This window comes from Mytilus galloprovincialis, chromosome 9 (assembly GCF_965363235.1).
Source record: "Mytilus galloprovincialis chromosome 9, xbMytGall1.hap1.1, whole genome shotgun sequence".
NCBI classification, from domain to species: domain Eukaryota; kingdom Metazoa; phylum Mollusca; class Bivalvia; order Mytilida; family Mytilidae; genus Mytilus; species Mytilus galloprovincialis.
The window spans coordinates 53,863,390-53,888,532 of record NC_134846.1 but is presented as its reverse complement, the minus strand read 5'-3'; the positions used below and the strand labels follow the sequence as shown (position 1 = coordinate 53,888,532).

At 32.4% G+C, this 25,143-nt stretch overlaps 1 protein-coding gene across 2 annotated transcripts in view; it reads left to right on the top strand.

The window, feature by feature from the left end:
* LOC143045297 (uncharacterized) overlaps positions 1–6,571 on the top strand; it is a 32,750-nt gene extending 26,179 nt beyond the window's left edge. Inside the window, exon 6 of one of the 2 annotated variants that reach the window (XM_076217723.1) lies at positions 5,096–6,571. In XM_076217723.1, coding sequence (XP_076073838.1) covers positions 5,096–5,391 — 296 coding nt within the window. In that variant the 3' untranslated portion in view covers positions 5,392–6,571. The remainder of the gene's footprint in view (positions 1–5,095) is intronic. The other variant, XM_076217724.1, reaches the window with a different exon arrangement.
* Positions 6,572–25,143: the final 18,572 nt, after the last annotated feature.

The following is a 25,143-nucleotide window of genomic DNA, read 5'->3' as shown; positions in this document are numbered from 1 at the left end:
CGTCTGGCGTATTAAATTATAATCCTGGTACCTTTGATAACTATTATAAATTCTTTAAGTGAGCTAAAAACTGCCAATTTGACAAGTTTTGACAAATATTGAGTACAAACAGAGGACATTCTAAAAAAACCAAGCACACATTCTATTGATGAAGCAATATATTATCTTTCAGATATACAAATTATTACTAGCGCTCAATAAGAATTTGATTTAATGATTACTAGTACATGTAACATGTTGAAATAAACAGCTGCGCCATGAGCGCATGATACGCCCGACTTCTTGTGTGGAAGTTTTATGCAATAATCATAAATAGTTTCTGAGGAAGTTTTAAGCAATAACCATTTATTGTTTTTGAGACACGGCGGGACATGTGAACCCCCCCCCCCCCCCACCCTGTTTTTTTTACAAATATCACTGAAATAAAATTTTTAATCAAACCAAAAAGTATACAGATCTTTAAATTAGTATAACAAAGAAGTGTGTACAGTTTCAAGCAATAATCATAAATTGTTTTTGAGATACGGCGCGACATGTAAAAAAAAACCTCCCCTTGTTTACAAAATACTCAATAACTCAAAAATAAAATTTTGAGTCATCACCAAAAAGTATACAGATCTTTAGATTAATATAACAAAGAAGTGTGTAAAGTTTTAAGCAATAATCATAAATCGTTTTTGAGATACGGCACGACATGTAAAAAAAACCTCCCCTTTTTTACAAAATACTCAATAACTCAAAAATGAAATTTTGAATCATCACCAAAAAGTATACAGATCTTTAGATTAATATAACAAAGAAGTGTGTAAAGTTTTAAGCAATAATCATAAATCTTTTTTGAGATACGGCGCGACATGTAAAAAAAACCTCCCCCTTTTTTACAAAATACTCAAAAACTCAAAAATGAAATTTTGAATCATCACCAAAAAGTATACAGATATTAAGATTAATATTACTAAGAAGTGTGTAAAGTTTTAAGCAATAATCAAGAAAAGTTTTTGAGATACGGTGCGACATGTGAAAAAAACACACCCCTGTTTTAGTTACAAAGTGCCGTAACTCAAAAAGTTTAAATCTTATTTTCACCAAAAAGTATACAGATCATTTGACCATCATAAGAAACAAATATATGAAGTTTCATGAAATTTGGATAAGTCGTTCTCAAGTTACGGTGCGTCATGTTTACGCCAGACAGACGGACAGACAGACAGACGGACGGACGGACGGACGGACACCGGACATTTGTATACCATAATACGTCCCGTCAAAATTTTGACGGGCGTATAAAAAGTATACTTTATTAACTTTCCTTTATTCAAATCCCACAAGTTTTTTTTTAATTTGAAATCTTTATTTGAAACAAATAAGCTGATAATGGCTTCATCTCTTCCCCGTCTTTGTCATTATTACTTCGTTTATTTTGGTTTCTAAATGCTTACAAATGTTTCATATTTACATTTGGTCTCGTTTTCCTGTAAAAGTTAATCAAGAAGTGGACGTGCATACGCACGTACATCATAGCAAAGAACTCCCTAGTTTTATCTTAATATACTTAAGGTGAACTTTCGTGAGGGAGTACAAACTCGGAAGCCAGTGTTTTTGGTTTTGTTATGATTAAAACGATAAATTTGTCTGAAAATGTGCATAAAAATATGCAATTGAGATAAGGAATTAGCTTGCAACTCTATCCGGCAACACTGACATTTGATTGTCCTGGGTGTGCTCTTTTGGTTTATAGACATATATATTGTCTTATTCGTACCTGGAAAAGGTTATTCCAAAAACACGTGCATGGTGTTGAATAAACCGAAATTATATGATACTTTTACCAAATTTCGCAGTTTTTTGCAATTTAATTTATCTTGAGAAATGCTTTATGTGGTAAATTAGCTATATATATGCATCCAACAATTGGATCTACAAATATTTTTAGTCATAAAGTTAGTTGACCCCTAATCGGAGTTGTTGGCCTGAAACTTTTACCGGTTTTTGTTGTTGTTGTTTTTTGTTTTTTTTTATTGGTAACACTATCGTAGATAAAGAGAATTATGATAGCAAATATATTCAGCATAATAAGATATACAAATCAGTCAAATTGCAAAATTTACCCTATACAGAAGTTATTGTCCTGTTACTCTGGAAGGGTGGGGTTTACCCATCGTGTCTGCTCGTTTTGCAGAAAATTTAGCAGAAGGAGACGTTTATAGATTGTAAAAAAACTTAGCAAAAATTATTTACCAAGAAGAACGACATAACTGAAATCGTCTTTACGATAATTATATGTTATTGGTCTTTTAAAGGCGATTTCTACCCACTTTTAATCAGAATGTTAAATAAGCTAGTACTAGTTCTCAAAATGGATCACTTGGATAAAATCGTCAATCTACCCCTTATTGGAGTTATTGCCCTTGATGACGATTTTACCCATTTTGGCATGTTTTTTCGGGATATCTAATAGATAAATTGAAATCAATAATGGTAAAAATGTTAAGCCAAATAAGTCAACACAACCAGAATTTTCAATTGACCCTTTTAAGGAGAAACAAATGCCCTATGAAACTATAGTAGATTATATATATAGTTGAAAGCTGTCTAAAGCAAAAACGAAAGCAATGCAAGATATAAATATGGAGATATTACGGAAATCACTGAATGACTACTAGTATATTTGTTATTGGCCTTGTATGAAGTTGTTTTTTATGCCCCACCTACGATAGTAGAGGGGCATTATGTTTTCTGATCTGCGTCCTTCCGTCCGTTCGTCCCACTTCAGGTTAAAGTTTTTGGTCAAGGTAGTTTTTGATGAAGCTGAAGTCCAATCAACTTGAAACTTAGTACACATGTTCCTTATGATATGATCTTTCTTATTTTAAAACAAAATTAAACTTTTGACCCCATTTTCATGGTCCACTGAACATAGAAATTAAATGCGAGTTTCAGGTTAAAGTTTTTGGTCAAGGTAGTTTTTGATGAAGCTGAAGTCCAATCAACTTGAAACTTAGTACACATGTTCCCTTTTGGTTGATCTTTTTACATTTAAGGCCAAATTAGATTTTTTACCCATTTTCGCGGTCCATTGAACATGGAAAATGATAATGCGAGTGGGGCATCCGTGTACTTTGGACACATTCTTGTTTACCATTATTTCGATAGGTAGAAATTAAACACTACAAAATTTTGACAGGTGAGCGAATCGGGAACTTGTGACCCTTTGTTGTTATTAAAATCGGGTATATATCCTAGATATATGGCGCGCTGTTCTACATAGAAACTATTCATTCACTAAACTTATCGTAGATATTTACAATTGTGTACGTCAAATGCGCGATTCTTCTACAAGAGACTCATCACTCAAACTTAGAAAAAAGGTCCAAATACAACTGAGGTTGTCTAAAGAGGAGTAAAATACCATCCTAGGTTAATTTTGACTGATGACGTTGAGTATAAGCACAAGTTAGGGTTTAGTTTGTGCACTATATTAGTCATACATTTCAAAACTAAACGAACCAAAGATACATTTTGGTAATAAGGGTTTAAAGTTTATGTAGTGCTGACATTGATCCTATTGTCATTTTTATGACATAAAAATAAAGTTCTGTTTTTTGCCTCTCTACGTTTCTTTGATAAACCTACCCAAACACATCTTTTGGTAAAGAACCGTTACAGCCCAGATATTTTTTGTCTAACACCTCTAATTCCAGAACTTTTACCTATATAAAGTCTTCTCTATTTAAATATTGTGTTTTTCAAAATAAAAAGTTATTTTACCTACCGTCCTAACCTATATTTTATTATGTCAGGAGGAATTTAACACATACATATAGAAATTTCAGAGTACAATTCGGTCCGTGAAGAATAACTTTGGCATCATTTTGTAGAGTCAATCTCGAACGATAAAAGTAATGCTTGGTATGTAGTAGAGTTTTAAAACTCGATATATATATATATATATAGCTATGTATTAGGAGGTGGCGTGTAGTAATATTTACTGCCTGATGTTATTTTTAAATTCCATAATGCATCTTTTTAGAGAAGGAACAACTTGATAGTTTATGTAATTACATAATAAGTCAGATGTATGTATACATGTACATGTATACGTGCACTTGCACAAGGTCAATTTCTATCCGACTTAGCTATGTTCGTCACAAATTGGCACACATGGTGGTTAATATATTCTACTCTAGTTTTGTTTCTCAAAATAGCAGAATTGTGGTAGTCTTAGTAATAAAATTAAGAATGGATTGGGGAGTGTGTCAAAGAGACAACAACCCGACAAAAGAGCAGAAAGCAGCCGAAGGCCACCAAATCTTGCAGAATTAAATTTCTCACCTTTATAAACATGCAACTGCTCTTAAAACATTTCCTATAAATAAGAATTATACAGTGATACTGAACAATTGAGTACACCAAATTTTGACGTGCATAGAACAGATTAAAACAAGACAAGATGCGTCAAAACAATTCACTTAGTTATTGATTTGATTTTGTATTTATTTATACTGATGAATCGTATTTTGGGTAAATACTATGATGTATGTTAATTTTGCCATCATATTTCATAGATTAAACTATTCTTTGCTAAAAATCAAATCATAGCATCAACCTTTCTTCAAAAGTTATGAACACAAGTTATTCCATACACATTTTTGTTAAATTTACATAACATTCAAGACAGCCATTTTGATAGACCCTGCATTTATAATGATAAAATAAAGGCATGCTCAGAATGCAATGTTCGTATTAAAGGATTAGCATCCTAAAATGGTGCGTTGCTTGTCCTTTATGAATAGCGTTATCCTTCTATACCTATTCTTGTCAATAGAGAAAACTTGAAACCTTTGATAGTTCCACCTTACACCCATTACCACAATTTGTCGGTAATTTATCGTGCATGAGATACAGTGTCAAAACATCTAAAAATTTAATACGCATTGTTTGAGTATGAATATAAATATACACCTAAAAAGTGTATAAAACAACACCAATATTGAAAAAAAGAATCAGGAAATAAAAGTATTGTTTAATATTTAAATAATTGCACACATCTTAATTACTAGTATTTTATTAATAAGAACAATTTTGTTATTTTTAGGTACAGAAACCCAGACGTATACGCAGGAAGAGAGTTACCCGCAACGGACTTCTAGACAAGAACCACCACCGCCACCTCCATTGCCTACGAAAACGGATAATTACAATAGAAAAATTCGTGCTTGGAATACTGGACCCACACAAACCAGTACTTCAAGAAAAACTCAAAAATCCGTTAAACGTGTGACGACTGAAAATAATAATTATGGTACATATCCAGGTCGTAATCAAAAGAGAATGGATTATAATTATAATTACCAAACGACAACTGATGGACTACCCGGAAGTGATTTGTGAAGAGAAAACTCATATTCCTATTTTTGGTTTTAACATATAATCGGTTTTCTAACCAGTTTTCCGAACGAATGTTTTCCGGATAATTTAAACAGTTATCAGTTTGTGATATTCTGAGAGACTGTGTGAGTGACTTTTATAACAGACTAGTTTATATAATAGCACTTGTGTATATATCGACAAATTGTTCTGACTGATATTTTTTTCCTTTTTTGTTATGTTACCATGGAAACTTAAGCATTCCCTCTGATCTTCATCATTAGCTTCCAGCTACCTCTCACTGATCTCTCTTATCAAAGATTGTTTCTTATTATCTGCTGTCTTGCCAAGCAGACGATCTTTGTGTTGCATTGTGGGTTATGTCACAGGTAATCTCGCGATATCTCGTAACCGCATTGCAGCAATGATATTGGTTTACATAGAAACCTAATTTGGGTTTGAGCCATCAGAACGAATCCTTGTATCTTATCTGTGTATTATTTTGATACATTATGTTATTACTGAGTGCAATCATCATGAGTTTTGACAATTCTGTCAAAATAAACACTTGTACATGATTAATTCATTAATGAAGTTTACTAGCTGCTAAAAATATAACAACCATCCAATAGTCCGTGATATGGCGAGTTGATCATAACATATTTCCCACAAAATGATTTTAATTTTATAAGTTTTAATTATTTTAGATTGATTGTGTTAAAGATTACTTAAAGACTTTAGGAGCTAAGATTTGGACCAAGAGAACAAAATTGATGGATTGAATTATACACATTGTATATCCAATTTAAAAGGCAATTTATTGGTACATCGAAGCATATCAAATCAGAGCTTTATCATGATTTTCATCGAAATATTTCACTCTAACACGAATTCAAGTGACAACAAAATGGCTAAGAACTGGCTGTTTTGATAAGTATGATTAATCCCTCATAAGTTCTAGTCTACAACCGGGTACCTATCGTTTCGGATTATAACGGTGTATCAATAGGTACCGTAGGTCTATAGACTAGAAATTTAGGAATGTTTTGTAATTTCAATTTTTAGAAATTAAACTTAATAGCAAAAGTTGCAAGTTACATTAGTCTATAAGTTATGTACACATATGTGTGAAAGTATGAAAATCTGTTATATTATGAGTGTAGCCCTTGTTTAAAACAAGTTCTTAAATAAATTTGACAGTTTTTTGTTCAGTTATTCCTTTGTATTATGAGCAATAGTATAACTCTGTTTTAAATTCAGTAGTTAAAACACCAATTCTTACTAAATAGCTGAACAGGTCAAATTGACCCAAATTTCTAGTTCTGTTTGTTTGAAATCTATCATTAGCCAGTTTATCAAATTCCATTAGCATATAAACATGCTAATGGACAAAAAGTAATACAATAATGGTTCAAAGACAACTTCAAAGTTCAGGATTATCCGGGCCTAAATATAAAAATGAAAAGATGTTGTATGATTGCCTATTACTCTCTCTCCACAAGAGATCAAATGACATAGAATTTCACAACTATTATGTCGTCTTCAACAATGAGCAAAAACAATACTGCATAGTCAGCTATAAAAGTCCCCAAAATCCCCAAAATCGAGCACAGTGACCTACATTTTACTTAGTGTTTTTCGTCAACAAAATTTCAAAAATGACAATACAACATGAAACTATTTCAAATTCCCTGTGGAGCAGGATCTATTACGCCTTCTGGATCACCCGAAGGCATTCTAGTGTGGTTTTTTTATGGTGAGGGTCGTGTTGCTAAGGTATAGTTATCAGTGTAGTGTTTTATAGAATATTGTTGGTCTTATCGTTATTTTCTCTTTTGGTTATGGATTTAACTTATTTTCTTAATTATAAAAAAAGATTTGGTATGATTGCCAATGAGACAATATGACAGATATCCAGTATAACGACTCCTGGTAATTGACAATATGCCTGACAGATATCCAGTATAACGCCTCCTGGTAATTGACAATATGACAGATATCCAGTATTACGACTCCTGGTAATTGACAATATGCCCGATAGATATCCAGTATTACGACTCCTGGTAATTGACAATATGCCCGACAGATATCCAGTATTACGACTCCTGGTAGTTGACAATATGCCTGACAGATATCCAGTATAACGACTCCTGGTAATTGACAATATGCCCGACAGATATCCAGTATAACGACTCCTGGTAATGGACAATATGCCCGACAGATATCCAGTATTACGACTCCTGGTAATTGACAATATGCCCGACAGATATCCAGTATTACGACTCCTGGTAATTGACAATATGCCCGACAGATATCCAGTATTACGACTCCTGGTAATTGACAATATGACAGTCAGATATCCAGTATACCGACTCCTGGTAATTGACAATATGACAGATATCCAGTATTACAACTCCTGTTGGTAGTGGACAATATGACAATTATAAAATATAACAACTTCTGGTAATAGACAATATGACATATGTATAGATTATAAGAATGCCCTTTTCCATATTGGACCTGGTATCATCCCGAGACTCCCCTATCTGACCGAGGCTTTAGCCAAGGCCAATATGTGTCAAGGGATGATACCAGGGCCTATATATGGAAAAGACATGTTAAAATCTTTTTATCACATATTTTAAGTTCTACAGAAAAGAGGAAAACAAATTAAATTATATCAATTTAATGAAACATAACAGGTAAAATTTTGAGGTTATTCAAATGCAAAACCAAACGTATTCGTAACAAATATGTGATAAACCATGGAAGTAATATTACTTCCATGGATAAACCAACTCCTTGTAAATGACAATTTGACAGATATCTGGTAAATAAACTCCTGCTGGTAATGGATAATTTGACATAATTTTATATCCAGTATACCCACTTCTGGTAACTATCAGTATAAAAGATATCCAGTATGACGACTCTAAGTAATGGTAAAAACGACAGATATCCAGTATACTGACTCACAGTTATTGATCATATGACTGACCAGATACTGATTACTTTTAAAAAAAATTAAAAAAGAAGATATGACTATCGTTCTACGACTTACAGTTGCTAATATTTAGTTCAGTTATCTCGTTGGCAAGAAAACCACATCTACATATTTTATACAGATATTACTTCCGATTACACTATTGTCTTGTGATTTTTGTTTATATGTGCTTGAATTTGCCTGAATCAAACTATAATACTTTTCGTATTTGACTAGCAAACGCAAATGTTTTGGAACACAGTTAAAATAAAAGATCATTATTTAGGTGATTTAAAAAAAAATAATATTAAAGATTTACTTATTTTTAGACCTCCACTTGTTATAATTTAAGCTAAATGTTTACCTCCTTCAATCAAACCTAATCAGATTATGTCGAGAAAAAAGTTCTTGACAATAAATTTCTTCTGTTTTAAACTCTAAATTCGGATTTTTTTAAACAAAACAAAAGTTGATGCTTTTTATTTTGATCTCTTATTCACTGGGGTAAAGCTGATGGCCGTAACTGCATTCACGGTCATCCCAAGATGTCGGGTGAAAAATTAGGTCAGTATCTGTATTGTCTGTTAAAGTGTTTCTATATCATATTCTTTACAAATCATATGTTGATACGATGTAAATTTATAAAAGATTCACACGGAAATCACTAATGACTTCCCAGAAATATGCATGAAACAGAAATTTCGATTTGAAAAAATCGCCAAGATGACCGTAAATCACAATCGAGATGACCGTAACAGAATCAGCGATTCATAACAAGGGTGACCGTAATTGGTTTTGACCATAGATAGACAAAAAATTCACTTGCATTCGATTCGCATTTGAACTATGTGTTTGTTAATGTAAACCGTTTCAAATGTGAATTAAACTAATTCAAATTAGTTAATGTCAATGCAATCCAATTCAAATTAGGTGTGAACTCAGTATGATTGTCAGGTAGTTTCAAACTGAAAGATACTTTTAAGGGAAGGGAAAGAAACGGATAAAACCATGTGTGTTACACTGCAACACACACTGTTTATTCAAGTCAGAATCCTGGATCTCAATAGTACTTTCATAATGTCAAATAAAAACATGAATATGATAGTTACATACAATGCTACATGTATTTAATACGTATTAAATGACATTTATTTTAGTGATTGGTAATTAGGAAAAATCTGAAATTCAGGCGTAAATTGAGACAAACAATATCACTGAATGCAGTTTCTAGTCAAGTGACCAGCAAACATGGAAATCTACCTTTTGAATGAAAGGAGAACTCTTACATTGAAAATGAATGATGTAAATCTAGATTCTAATAATAGCCGAAGGGAGCTCACATTCACAACAGTTAAGGCATTGCTGAATTAGTGAACAAAGCATTTTTCTCATTAACTTGAAAATCCACCTATTATAATGGAAAAAACCCGAATTTTAAGACATAAATTATAAAATTCCTGATAAAAAGCGGTGTCGAGCATGCATGTAATATGCTTGAAACATATTCAAAGAATAAAGTTTTATAACTTCCTAATGCCATTTCCAAAATTTATCAAAACCTAAATCTTACTGTGGATTCCTATATTTTTCGTGGATGTCAATTCTCCTGGACTGTTGAAAACTTGCATATTCATCGATATTTGAATTTGTGGTTTTAACAATCCAGACAGACAATAAGGTGTTTAGGAAAACATGACCTAAAACCTCCTTCATATAAGACAAAAATACATGGGAACTCATACTGAATGGTCAAATGTGTTCAATATGAAAATTGCAGTTATTGAAGATGGTAAAATCACAAATCAGCCGTTACTGTAAATGGACTATGACTTTTGAGCAAATTTAAAGGGAAATGACAGGGAAGGGGAGCAAAAAATACAATACTCAGAACTATGTCTAATTCACTTTGACTACTGATATGCAAACCTAAAACAGAAAAATATATCATAAAATAGTGATTGAAGGATTCGTAACACTTTGAAAGGATAATTCAGACACGTGTTACACGGGGAGCATGTTTGTTTACAAATAATAATGTCACGTGATCGCACAGACCGAACATGTTGCATCGCCCTTACAATCCACTATTAATACATAACCCATTAGTATGCAAACATGCAACGTGAATGTGATTGGTTATCAAATAATACAGAAATAATGCATGTACAGTTTATGAAGAAATTAGTTCATCAAATAGATCGATTTTCACTTGTTTGACACGAATAGGTCGGGTTGACATTTTTGTCATCGGGGATAATATTGAGATAAATGGGATAAAATTGACCGTCAAAAAGGTCTAGAGAAGCACATCAGTAGAACCTTAACATTAATAAGTAATACTTACCAAAATTTCTCTAATTAATAAACTATATAACAGAAATTTCACAAAGATAACGGTAAATAATTTTGATGGTGGTGGTGATGCTGGTTAAATTGGCGCGAAATAATATTCTTACTCATATTGCTTTACGTAAAAAAAAATGTATAGAATTGAATTTGACTAAAGTTGAGCATAAAAAAAAACGTGAATATGCAAAAGCCTGGTAATAAATTAATGATAAAGTGTGTATAAATTTCCGTAAACGAATTTAACCGTATATTTCACTAAGCATTACATTTGAGCGCAAGGAGATCTATTTGTGAATCGGTTTATATAACCCCGGTTGAACTCAGGGTCGTATTAACGGAATTTTTTGCGTTGCTTTTAAATCATTGAGGCCATCTATTTTTATTACGGGTTTCCACATCTTTAAATCGGAATTATAGAAAAAATGGAATGTTGTTAGCAGAATCAAAACAGAAATGATGAACACTGCAACATTTTCAGCAAAACATAAATAGGATGGAGGATCTGTGTATTCACATTATTTGTAAAACTCTCCTTATTCCTGTAAAGCGTGTGCTTTACATCGAGGCTTTCTATGCTTATCATCGACGCCACAGTACTTCAACCAATCAGACAACGTTTATTTGGGGCATTCGACCTATTTTAACTCAGATTTTGGCATTTTTTAATCGAAATTATAGAAAAATGGAATGTTGTTTGTACATATAAAATAGAAAAAGATGAATACTATTAGCTAAAGCAAGTTTGGATGGGGTTCTGTGTATTTACATTGTTTGTACAACTCTCCTTACTGATGCCATATTTTGGAATTTCCGTGACCTAAATGGTTCGCGAAAATTAATATTTTTATATATAGTATAGTAATAAACTTATTTATATGAGAGTATTATCCTAGGTAGAAGAAAATAAGACGTGCTTCAAATAAATAGTTCACGATATGCATCTTTTTGTCGAGCCTGCAACTTTTATATTTTAGAAGGTTGAAGACCTGGATGCTTCATACTTTGTATATAGATGTGTTATGTTAAAAAGTTTCCGTCAGTCAGTCACATGTCCTATGTCCTTGACCTCATTTTCATGGTTCTGTGACCATTTGTAATTGTGAATTCTTTCTTATTATAAGTAATAGGATAACTATATTTGGTATGTGCGTACCTTGCAAGGTCCTCATGCCAGTCAGACAGTTTTCACTTGACCTCGACCTCATTTCATGGATCAGTGAATAAGGTTAAGTTTTGGTGGTCAAGTCCATATCTCAAATACTATAAGCAATAGGTCTAGTATATTCGGTGTATGGAAGGACTGTAAGGTGTACATGTCCAACGAGCAGATGTCATCTGACCTTGACCTCATTTTCATGGTTCAGTGGTTAAAGTTAAGTTTTTGTGTTTTGATCTGTTTTCTCATACTTTATGCAATAGGCCTACTATATGTGTTGTGTAGAATGATTGTAAGGTGTACATGTCTAGCGGGCAGATGTTATCTGACCTTGACCTCATTTTCATGGTTCAGTGGTCAAAGTTAAGTTTTTGAGGTTTTGTCTTTTTATCTAATACTATATGTAATAGGTCAACTATATTTGGTGTATGGAATATTTTATGATCTATATGTCCGTAGCGCAGGTTTTGTTTGACCTTGACCTCATTTTCATGGTTCATTGCTCAGTATTATGTTTTTGTGTTTTGGTCTATTTTTCTTAAACTATGAGTAATGGGTCAACTATATTCGTGGTATGGAAGCATCGTTAGCTGTACATGTCTGTGTGGCATGGTTCATCTGACTTTAATTCATTTTCATGGTTCATTGATCTTTGTTTAGTTATCTTGGTTAATGTTAAGTTTATGTGACAGTTGTAATAAAGCTTTATATTTAGGACTATCAACATAATATCAATGATTAGTAAAGAAGGCGAGACATTTCAACGTGTGCACTCTTGTTTACGGTAGAGGGTTTAATTTTTAAAATGAATTTGCAACAAGACATGCACATGAACAAGTTGGGAAAACATGCAACAAAAGCGCGATAAAATGACACCTTACTAGTATAATAAAAAAAAGGCGGTGCACAGCCTACCTAAAAGTCAAGGGATTCCTTTTAATGACTTATAATATACACCTTTTTAAAAATTCTAATGCATGTACACCCATTGATATTATATCGTCTTTGAAAATGTTTTTTTTTACTCTCAGATCTGTTCCTACTGTCTTTTTGTTGTCGGGAAGTATAAGTACCCGGCCATGTCTACTTGCATTTTTGTCAATCTGATGAGTTAAGCCTTTTTCAACTGATTTTTATAGTTCGTTCTTATGTTGTACTGTTATACCACTGTCCAGGTTAGGGGAAGGGTTGGGATCCCGCTAACATGTTTAACCCCGCCACATTATTTATGTATGTGCCTGTCCCAAGTCAGGAGCCTGTAATTCAGTGGTTGTCTTTTGTTTATGTGTTACATATTTGTTTTTCGTTCATTTTTTTATACAAATAAGGCCGTTATTTTTCTCGTTTGAATTGTTTTACGTTGTCTTATCGGGCCTTGTATAGCTGACTATATGCGGTATGGGCTTTGCTCATTGTTGAAGGCCGTACGGTGACCTATAGTTGTTAATGTATGTGTCATTTTGGTCTCTTGTGGACAGTTGTCTCATTGACAATCATACCACATCTTCTTTTTTATATTGAAACTTACTACACATTTTCCGTATGATATGATCTTTCTAATTCTAATGCCAAATTACAGTTTTATCCCATTTTTATGGTCCACTGAACATAGAAAATGATAGTGTAGATGAGGCATCCGTGTACTAGGGACACACTCATGTTTGAAATTCTTCAACTTTTCGTCGTATCGCTGTCAATTTGTATTAAAATGTTAACGTCGTTATCAATGAATATTTCATTGTTTTCGAGAAATATGCAATTTACTATCATTGCCATGAACCCAAAATACGGCAAATAGTTAAAAAGAATTTAATGAAACATATTTATATCCGCTAACCGAGACGAACTCCACAAAACTATGAATACAAATACGGATATTTCTTTGAAATGACGGCCATCCTTTAAAAGTAACGATCATCCTTTATAAATTACAGTCAGCCTTTACAAATTACGGTCATCCTTTACAAGTTACGGTCATCTTTTTACCAATCACGGTCATCCTTGTTATATGTTACGGTCATCTTTAAAATATTTTGATGATAATTTACGGTCATCTTAGCGTTTTTGTCAAATCGAATTTCCCGTTTCATGCACATTTCTTGGTAGTAATTGGTGATTTCCGTGTGAATCTTTTATAAATTTACATCGTATCAATGTATGCTTTGTAAAGAAAATGATATAGAAACACGTTAACAGACAGTACAGAAACTGACCTAATTTTATCCGACATCTTGGGATGACCGTGAATGCAGTTACGGTCATCAGCTGTACCCCAGTGTTATTGATGTTATTCTTTAATCGAAGAAAAAGCTTTAGTCATTTGTTTCTAGATTTAAATTCCATGCAATAACTAGGTATTAAATTATGACTTGTAATGCACTTTCTGCTTATTTGGCTAATTGTTAATTATCCCATTATTTTATTTGTTGATTAGTTTATAAATATTACCAACTATTTTCTTTAGAATTCTTTGATGTTTTCTAATTGATAATCAATGTTTTTAATCATCAATTATCAATTAAAAAATCGAGTAAATAACTGAATTAAGTTGTTTTAAGGTCAAGCTAAGTCAACAAAAGGAATGTTTGATACATCAAGATAAAAGTAGTCCCGATAACCAATGAAATAATAGCATTTCTATGAGCTTGGGTCTGTATTGTTTGTTTTTTGCATAAAAATGACGACGATCTCGTTCGAATTATCAGATTCTCTAAAACACTCCTCTCAGTATTATAATACTATTTAAACAGTCAAGATGGCAGACATGAATTCCGTATGGCTCAACTTGCCCCTACCTAATACACCATTGCCATTCGAGATTGGCAGGAATACTACAGTAGAAGAGATGTTGAGACTTCAGAACATCTTACCAGTCAAGAATATCACTACTAACCAGCAAACTCAACCAACAGCATCAGTCACAGAGACTGTAAAACAACCCGTCTTAGCTTCTGAAACTTATCATCCAGTCTTCGGCATAATCTGCGATCCCTCCTACGACAGTACCGAGAGGAAGTCAGAACTTCTAGAGAGTAGACTACATTCATACGAGATAAACTTCCCAACAGGGATCGATGCACTATTTACAGAATATTACAACATAACTGCCGACATAGAAATGAAGAAACTAACTGCAGTCATGGAGTCTTCACCACAGTACCACTGTCGTATAAATCAGTACTACAACCACCAACGACAACTTCTTATGTATAGAATAGACAGAAAGCTCAACAGTCTGGTTAATCCTCCAACTTGTCAATCCACACTCAATACAAGAAACGTCATGGTTCTGAGAGACTGGTTCAACCAACATCGCCACCATCCTTATCCAACAAGGGAACAGATTAAGAAAATGTCCAAGATCTCCACCATTAAAATGCAAGATGTCAGAGTTTGGTTTGCATGTGAAAGAATACGTCATTCAGCAGCAGTCATCCGGAAAAGTGCAAACAAGTTCTAAACTGACTTTATAAACTCATAATAATATATTCTAGTATATTGTAGTGCTTATTTATCAAACAAAAGAACTTCTGTAACAATGATATACATGTATTTGTTTTAATTATGTTCAAATATTTTTAATCGACGATGTTTAGTGCTATTAATAAAGAATATTTAATATATTGACGATATATTTAGTCTCTTGTGGTCCAAAATATCCAATACAATTTCTTGCATATGAATTTACAATATACGCACTAAAAAGTAAGACAATAGATATAGGTATGAGTGCCAATGAGACAACTCTTCATCCAAGTCACAATTATAAAAATAAACCATTATAGGTCAAGGTGTGGTCTAAAACACAGAGCCTATACAGGCTCACATCAAGCAGCAAGCTATTAAGGACCCCAAACATTACTAGCGTATAACCATGCACAGGGGAAAACCAACGCTCTAATCTTTATAAAAAATGAGAAACACTAAGGAACCACATAAACAGACGACAACCACTGAATATCAGATTCCTGTTTATAAAATCTTTTTTGTTTAACCATGTTCATGGATATGAAAGGGATATCCGCCATCAATATACATTTCTTAATTTGTGAAATGCAACCACCGTTACGCGAATTTCTACATTTCTTGATTTGTGAAAATGTAAATTTTTAATGTGTAAACACAATTTCTTAATTTGTTAACCTTTTTCCTTCATTCGTTACACGAATTTCTACAGTTCTTAACTTGTAAAATGTAGTTACTTTGCTTGAGTCACGTTTTGTAAGATCGCGTCTGTGTAATTTTTACGTGTCAGCCAATGAGAAGTTCTGTTTCTAAAGAAAAAAAAATACAAGTTATAAATCAACATGTTACAAATCAAGAATTTTGATAAGTCTAGAAGTTTTACAAATCTAGAATAAAATAGTTTCACAATATTCCACACGAGGTCGCTATTACCTATTGCTTTCCACTAAAATAGCTGCCTAAATTTCTGTTTTAAAATTCGTCTAGTAACCTTGTTATTCAAAACGATTAAAGGTTAAACTCTTTCATGTCTAGTGGCAAATATATTACAGTATTATCCGAATTCATCATTACACAATGCGGGAAAATTGCTAATGCCAAGTTCAATTTCAAATAAATAGATTCGTCTTTAGCAAAACTATAATCTGTGTGGGAAACGTCTAAGATATACAATGATTGGTGTATTTATTGTTAGTCTTTAACGCCACTTTAATCATTATTTGCTATTTCATGGCGCCAAGTTTGTATTATTCTGTTCATGCGGGGACTCCAAGTCCAAGCAGACAACATGCATGCAACGGCACTGTAGATTTTCTTACTAAATGAAGAAAGTTGCCGGTCCAGTAAATAGATCTGTTAAAAAGCAAGGTTTAAATTTTAATTAAGCTTTAGATGAGGGTTGAGTATACGCCATGACGAGCATCAGATTTTCAATTTTTGTTTCATTTTGTAAACTTTGTACCTTAAAGATTTTAACGGAAAAAATGTCTTCACTGGGATCTCTCGAGCTGAAACCTACACTTTGCCGTTTAGCAGGGACAATACTCTGTTTTTTATTTCTTATTTTCACTTATCACGGCATTAAAAAAATGAAATCTTAACAATGTATTATGAAGAATTATAGGTCTTACTACTCTAAAAAAAAATAAAACGCAGTCTATCTTTTTTACAAAATTTCATTCAATAATCATTTTCAGCACACATTATCTTGAAATCGAGCACAATGACCTACATTTTACTTAAAGGTTTCTTCAACTCGCCTAGGACTTCATCATATTTCAAAATTCCAAAAATAACAATACATTGCATTGTGATAGGGACAGATATAAAGTAAAACGACTCCAATTAATTGTCAGCATTGCAGATATCCAGTATATCGACTCTTGGTAACTGACAATTTGACAGCTATACTACTCCTTTTAATGTTCAGTATGACATATGAAGTATATTGACTCCTGTTTATTGACAATATGACAGATATCCAGTATATCAACTTGTAAGTATGACCAATATCAAGTATAACAACTCCTTGTAATAGTCAGTATGACAGATATCCAGTATCATAGCTTTTGATAATTGATAATATGACAGATATCCAGTATTAGAACTCCTGGTAATGGTGAGTATGACAGATATCAAGTATAACGACTCCAATTAATATCCAGTATGACAGATATCCAGTAAGCCGACTCGAAGACTGGATTATGACAGACATCCAGTATAACAACTTTTGGTAATTGAGAATATGACAGATATCTAATATAACAACTCATAGTAATGGCTAGTATGACAAATATTCAGTAAACCGACTTCTGGTAGGGGTCAGTATGACAGATATCCAGTGTTACTACTTTTGATGATTTATAATATGACAGATATCCAGTAAAACGGCTTCTGGTAATGGTCAGTAAGATAGATATCCAGTATATCAACTTCTGGTAAAGATCAGTATGACAGATATCCAGTATAACGAATCCTAGTTATGGTCAGTATGACAAATATCAAGTATATCAATTGTTGATAATTGATAGTTTGACAGATATCCAGTATAACAACTCTTGGTAATGGTCAGTATGACAGATATCCAGTTAACCGACTCCTGGATATCTGTTATACTGAAAATGACAGATATCCAGTTTAACAACTCCTGCTTATGGTGAGTTTGGCAGATATCCAGTATAACGACTCCAAGTTATAGTCAGTATGACAGATATTCAGTATAAAAACTTCTGGTAATTGCTAATATGACAGATATACATTATACTGACTTTCTTTTATTGGTCAGTATGACAGATATCCAGTTTACTGACGCTTAGTAATTGACCATATGAATGACATCCAGATACCAACTCCTATAAAAAAAATTAGTACTGCAATCTATAGTTGCTAATGTACTCCGGTGGATATTTTATTTTTCTCGTTGGCAATAGCACCACATCTTCTTTTTTTATTCAGAAATTATTTCAATTTGCACAGTTTAGTTAGTTATTGTGTGTCCTATATAAGGGACACCAAAGGTGGTGTTGCATCTTACAGTCTATCAAAATTAATTTTGCAGAGAATAAGGCGGTACAAGGGGTCGTCTGAAACTTGTAGTGATGTGATAGCTTTTTTTGTTATCTGTGTTGAAGGTCTCACTGTGGCTTTTTGTTATCTGTGTTGAAGGTCTCACTGTGGCTTTTTGTTATCTGTGTTGAAGGTCTCACTGTGGCTTTTTGTTATCTGTGTTGAAGGTCTCACTGTGGCTTTAAGAAGAAGAACAGTTATAAAAGTGAAACATTCCGTTGCTTTTTGAGTGATTTTTTGTGTTCTGCATTTACTGATTTTGTGTCATGGATCGCTAAATACTTGAATTTGCCAGAATAAACAACTCCTTGTAATTGACAATGCGACAGATATCTAGTTTACCGACACCTGGTAATAAACAAAATGACAGATATCCAGTATACCGACTCCTTGTAATGGACAATATGACAGATATCCAGTATACCGACTCCTTGTAATGGACAATATGACAGATATCCAGTATAACAATTCCTAGTAATGGTCAGTTTGACAGATTTCAAGAAGAGCGACTTCTGGTAATGGCCAGTATGACAGATATCTAGTATAGCACCTCTTTGTAATGGTCAGTATGACAGATATCCAGTATACAGGCTATTTGTAATGGTCAGTATGACAGATATCAAGTATTACGACTCTTAGTAATGATCAGTATGACAGATATCCAGTATACAGACTCTTTGTAAAGGTCAGTATGACAGATATCTAGTATACCGACTCTTTATTAAGGTCAGTATGACAGATGTCCAGTATACAACCTCTTTGTAAAGGTCAGTATGACAGATATCCAGGATAGCGACTTCTGGTAAATGACAATATGACAGATATCCAGTATAAAGACTCTTTGAACTGGTCAGACTAGACAGTATGATAGATAACCAGTATAGTGACGGATAGTAAATGACAACATAACATAAACCCAGCACTAGTTTTTTGATAAAATGACAACATAACATAAACCCAGCACTAGTTTTTTTATAAAATGACAACTTGACAGATATCCAGTATAACAACTTCTGGTAGTTGTTAGTATGACAGATACCCAGTTTAACAACTTCTGGTAATGTTAAGTAGGATAGATAACTAGTACACAGACTCTTTGTAAATGTCAGTATGACATATATCAAGTATCCAGACTCTTTGTAATGGTCAGTATGACAGGTATCCAGTAAACCAACTCCTAGTATTGGACAATATTACAGATATCCAGTATAACAACCCCTAATAATGGTCAGTATGACAGATATCCAGTATAGCGACTCTTTGTAATGGTCAGTATGACAGATATCCAGTATACAGACTCCTGGTAATGGACAATATGACAAAAATCCAGTATAAGAACTCCAACTAATGGTCAGTATGACAGATATCAAGTATAATGACTTTTAGTAATGGTCAGTATGACAGATAACCAGTATACAGACTCTTTGTAAAGGTCAGTTTGACAGATGTCAAGTATAACGACTCTTTGTAAAGGTCAGTATGACAGCTATCCAGTACAGCGACTTCTGGTAAATGACAATATGACAGATATCCAGCATAACGACTTTTGGTAATGGACAATTTGACAGATATTCAGTATAATTACTTCTGGAAGTTGTTATTATGACAGATATCCAATATAACAACTTATGGGAATGGTTAGTATGACAGATATCCAGTATACAAACTAGCCCGAATAATTCAGTCGTTATATTTCACTGCTCTACGATGGTTACACTCCTCGCAAGTGGGAGAGTCGATCACGGGGAGGGACTGAATTATTCGGGTTATATACAGACAACTTTTAAATGGTCAGTATGACGGATATGAAGTATTCCGACTCCTGGTAATTGACAACATGACATATATCTAGTATAGCGACTCTTTGTAATGGCCAGTACGACAGATATCCAGGAGAGCGAATAAGTTTTACTTTGTAACTTTGTAAGCTTTTATGGGATGTCCAATCATTTTTGCTATGATATATATTATCGTATTGTCCTGTGAATTGAATTTTGAATGGAGTTGAAATTTGCTGTGACCGGTATTTCGTAGCAGCAGTAATTTACCTCGTAAAAATAGCAAACGCAAATTTATTTGGGACACAGCATAAATTAGGCAAACTAGCAGAAAATAAATTAAAAGTCATTATTTGATATTAAGTTATTTAATTTAAATTTAGAATACTTCATATCGGTCATAAATTTAAAGATCATTATTCAAGTCGAAAATTTAACTAAAGATAAATGACTATGAAAACAAATATATGTTTGCTAGACACACTCTAAATTCGGACTTTTTGAAACTCAAAAGCTTGATATAAGATCATATATATGGCACGCCGTTTTTATATTTATTCAAATTTGAAGATATCTTATTAAGTATTAAGATATCTTTAATTTTTATAAGATATCTTATTTAATTTGAAAGTAAATAAGATATCTCTATTAGTTTATAAGATATCTCTATAAGTTAATATCTCTATTAAGTAATAAGATATCTTATAAAGTATATAAGATATCTTACTTCTTTATAAAGATATCTTTTAAATACATACTTTATAAGATATCTAATTAATTAATAGAGATATCTTATAAACTAATAGAGATATCTTATTAACTTATGGAGATATCTTATATATTAAATAAGATATCTCTATAAGTTAATAAGATATCTCTATAAGTTAATAAGATATCTCTAAAAGTTTATAAGATATCTCTATTAGTTTATAAGATATCTCTATAAGTTAATAAGATATCTCTATAAGTTAATAAGATATCTCTAAAAGTTTATAAGATATCTTTATAAATTAATAAGATATCTCTATTAATTAATAAGATATCTTATAAAGTATATAAGATATCTTACTTAATTATAAAGATATCTTTTAAATACATACTTTATAAGATATCTTATTAATTAATAGAGATATCTTATTAATTAATAGAGATATCTTATAAACTAATAGAGATATCTTATTAATTAATAGAGATATCTTATAAACTAATAGAGATATCTTATTAACTTATGGAGATATCTTATTAGGTAAATAAGATTTCTCTATTATAAACTATATAAAAGATATCTTATATAGTTAATAAGATATCTTATAAATTAATAGAGATATCTTATATTTTAAATAAGATATCTTATATATTTAATAAGATATCTTTATAAACATTTAAATAAGATATCTTTATAAACATTTTAATAAGATATCTTATTTAATATATAAGATATCTTATTTAATAAATCAGATATCTCAATTAATATATAAGATATCTCATTTTGTTATTAAGATATCTCAATTAGTTTATAAGATATCTTATTAAACTTAATAAGATATCTCGAAATTGAATAAATATAATAACGGCGTGCCATACATATAATATAACTAATGATAGTATTACCTTAAAATTTGAAATCATTTGACCATTTTAATCAGTTAATGTCTGACATTTATGATGATTAAGCTTTTCACTTTGTTCTAAATTTAAATTCAATATTATAACTTAATATCAAATAATGACTTTTAATTTATTTTCTGCTAGTTTGCCTATTTATTAATTATCAAATCATTTTCTTAAAACTGATTAATCAATTAGCATTACTAACTATTTCCCTTAAAATTCTTTTGATGTTTCCAATTGGTAATTAATGTTTTTAATCATCAATTATCAATTAAAAAATCGAGTAAATAACTGAAATAAGTTGTTTTAAAGACAAGCTAACTCAACGGACGGAATATTTGACACACCGAGATAAAAGTAGTCCCGATAACCAATGAAATAATAGCATTTCTATGAGCTTGGGTCTGCATTGTTTGTTTTCTGCATAAAAAATGACGATGATCTCTTTCGAATTATCAGATCTCTAAAACACTCGTCTCAGTATTATCATACAATTTTAAACAAGATGGCAGACATGGATTCTGTATGGCTTAACTTACCCAGACCGACACCACTCCCATTTGAGATTAACAGGAATACAACAATAGAACAGATGCTGGGAATGAAGAACATCTTACCAGTCAATAATACCACCACAAACCAGCACAATCAACCAATACCATCAGTGACAGAGACCGTAAAGCAACCCGTCTCACCTTCTGAACCTTACCATCCAGTCTTCGGCATAATCTGTGATCCATCCTACGACAGCACTGAGAGGACGTCAGAACTTCTGGAGAGCAGACTACATTCATATGAGATAAACTTCCCAACAGGGATCGATGCACTATTTACAGAATATTACAACATTACTGCCGACATAGAGATGAAGAAACTTACTGCAGTCATGGAGTCTTCACCACAGTACCACTGTCGTATACATCAGTACTACAACCACCAACGACAACTACTAATGTATAGAATAGACAGAAAGCTCAACAGTCTGGTTAATCCTCCAACTTGTCAATCCACACTCAATACAAGAAACGTCATGGTACTACGAGACTGGTTCAACCAACATCGCCACAATCCTTATCCAACAAGGGAACAGATTAAGAAAATGTCCAAGATCTCCACCATTAAAATGCAAGATGTCAGAGTTTGGTTTGCATGTGAAAGAATACGTCATTCAGCAGCAGTCATCCGGAAAAGTGCAAACAAGTTCTAAACTGACTTTAAATAAACTCATAATAATATAGCTAGTATATTGTAGTGCTTATTTATCAAACAAGAGAACTTCTGTAATAATGATATACATGTATTTGTTTAAATTATGTTCAAATATTTTTAATCGACAATGTTTAGTGCTAATAATAAAGAATATTTAATATATTGACGATATATTTAGTCTCTTGTGGTCCAGAATATCCAATACAATTTCTTGCATATGAATTTACAATATACGCACTAAAAAGTAAGACCATAGATATAGGTATGAGTGCCAATGAGACAACTCTCCATCCAAGTCACAATTATAAAAGTAAACCATTATAGGTCAAGGTGCGGTCTTAAACACAGAGCCCATATAGACTCGCACCAAGCAGCAAGCTATTAAGGACCCCAAAAATTACTGGTGTAAAACCATGCAAAGGGGGGAAACCAACGCTCTAATCTATATAAAAAATGAGAAACACCAAGGAACCACATAAACAGACGACAACCACTGAATATCAGATTCCTGTTTATCAAATCTTTTTCTTTAACCATGTTCATGGATATGGAAGGGAATATCCGCCATAATTATACATTTCTTAATTGTAAAATGCAACCGTTACATAAATTTCTACATTTCTTGATTTGTGAAAATGTAAATTTTAATGTGTAAACACAATTTCTTAATTTGTTAACCTTTTTTTCTTCATTCGTTACACGAATTTCTACAGTTCTTAATTTGTAAATTTTAGTTACTTTGCTGAGTCACGTTTTGTAAGATTGTGTCTGTGTAATTTTTACGTGTCAACCAATGAGAAGTTCCGTTTCTAAAGAAAAAATACAAGTTACACATCAACATGTTACAAATCAAGAAGTTTGACAAGTCTAGAAGTTTTACAAATCTAGTATAAAATAGTTTCACAATATTCCACACGAGGTCGCTATTACCTACAGCTTTCCACTAAAATAGCTGCCTAAATTTCTGCTTTAAAATTCGTCTAGTCATCTTGTTATTTAAAACGATTGAAGTTTAAACTTTCATGTCCAGCGGCAAATATTTTACAGTATTATCCGAATTCATCATTACACGATGCGGGAAAATTGCTATAATCAAGTTCAATCTCAGATAAATAGATTCGACTTTAGCAAAACTATATAATCTGTGTGAGAAACGTCTAAGATATACAATGATTGATGTATTCATTGTTGGTCTTTAACGCCACTTTTATCATTATTTGCTATTTCATGGAGCCAAGGTTGTTTTGTGTGGAGAAAGCTGGAGCGCTTATTTCTCTTTTTCGAGAGGGACTCCAAGCAGACAAGTGGATGTAACGGTACTGTAGATTTTCTTATTAAATAAAGAAAGTTGCCGGTCCGGTAAATAGATCTGTTAGAAAGCAAGGTTTAAATTTTAATTAGATTGGAGAGCTTATTATGAGGGTTGAGAAAACGCCATGACGAGCATCAGATTTTCACTTTTTGTTTCATTTTGTAAACTGTGTACCTTAAATTTTTTAACGGAAAAAAATATCTTCAATGGGATCTCTCGAGCTGAAACCTACACTTTTCAGTTTAGCAGGGACAATACTCTGTTTTTTACTTCATATTTTCACTTATCACGGCATTAAAAACGAAATCTTTATAATGTATTACGAATAATTATAGGTCTTACTACTCTAAAAAAAACGCGGCTTATCTTTTTTACAATTTCAATAATCATTTTCAGCACACATTATCTTGAAATCGAGCACAGTGACCTACATTTTCCTTAGAGTTTTCTTCAACTCGCCTAGGACTTCATCATATTTCAAAATTCCAAAAATAATAATACATTGCATTGCCATAGGGACAGATATAAAGTAAAACGACTCCGATTAATTGTCAGCATGGCAGATATCCAGTATATCGACTCTTGGTAATTGACAATTTGACAGCTATACTACTCCTTTTAATGTTCAGAATGACATATGAAGTATATTGACTCCTGTTTATGGACAATATGACAGATATCCAGTATAACAACTTGTAAGTATGACCAATATCAAGTATAACAACTACTTGTAATAGTCAGTATGACAGATATCCAGTATCATAACTTTTGATAATTGATAATATGACAGATATCCAGTATTAGAACTCCTGGTAATGGTGAGTATAACAGATATCCAGTATAACGA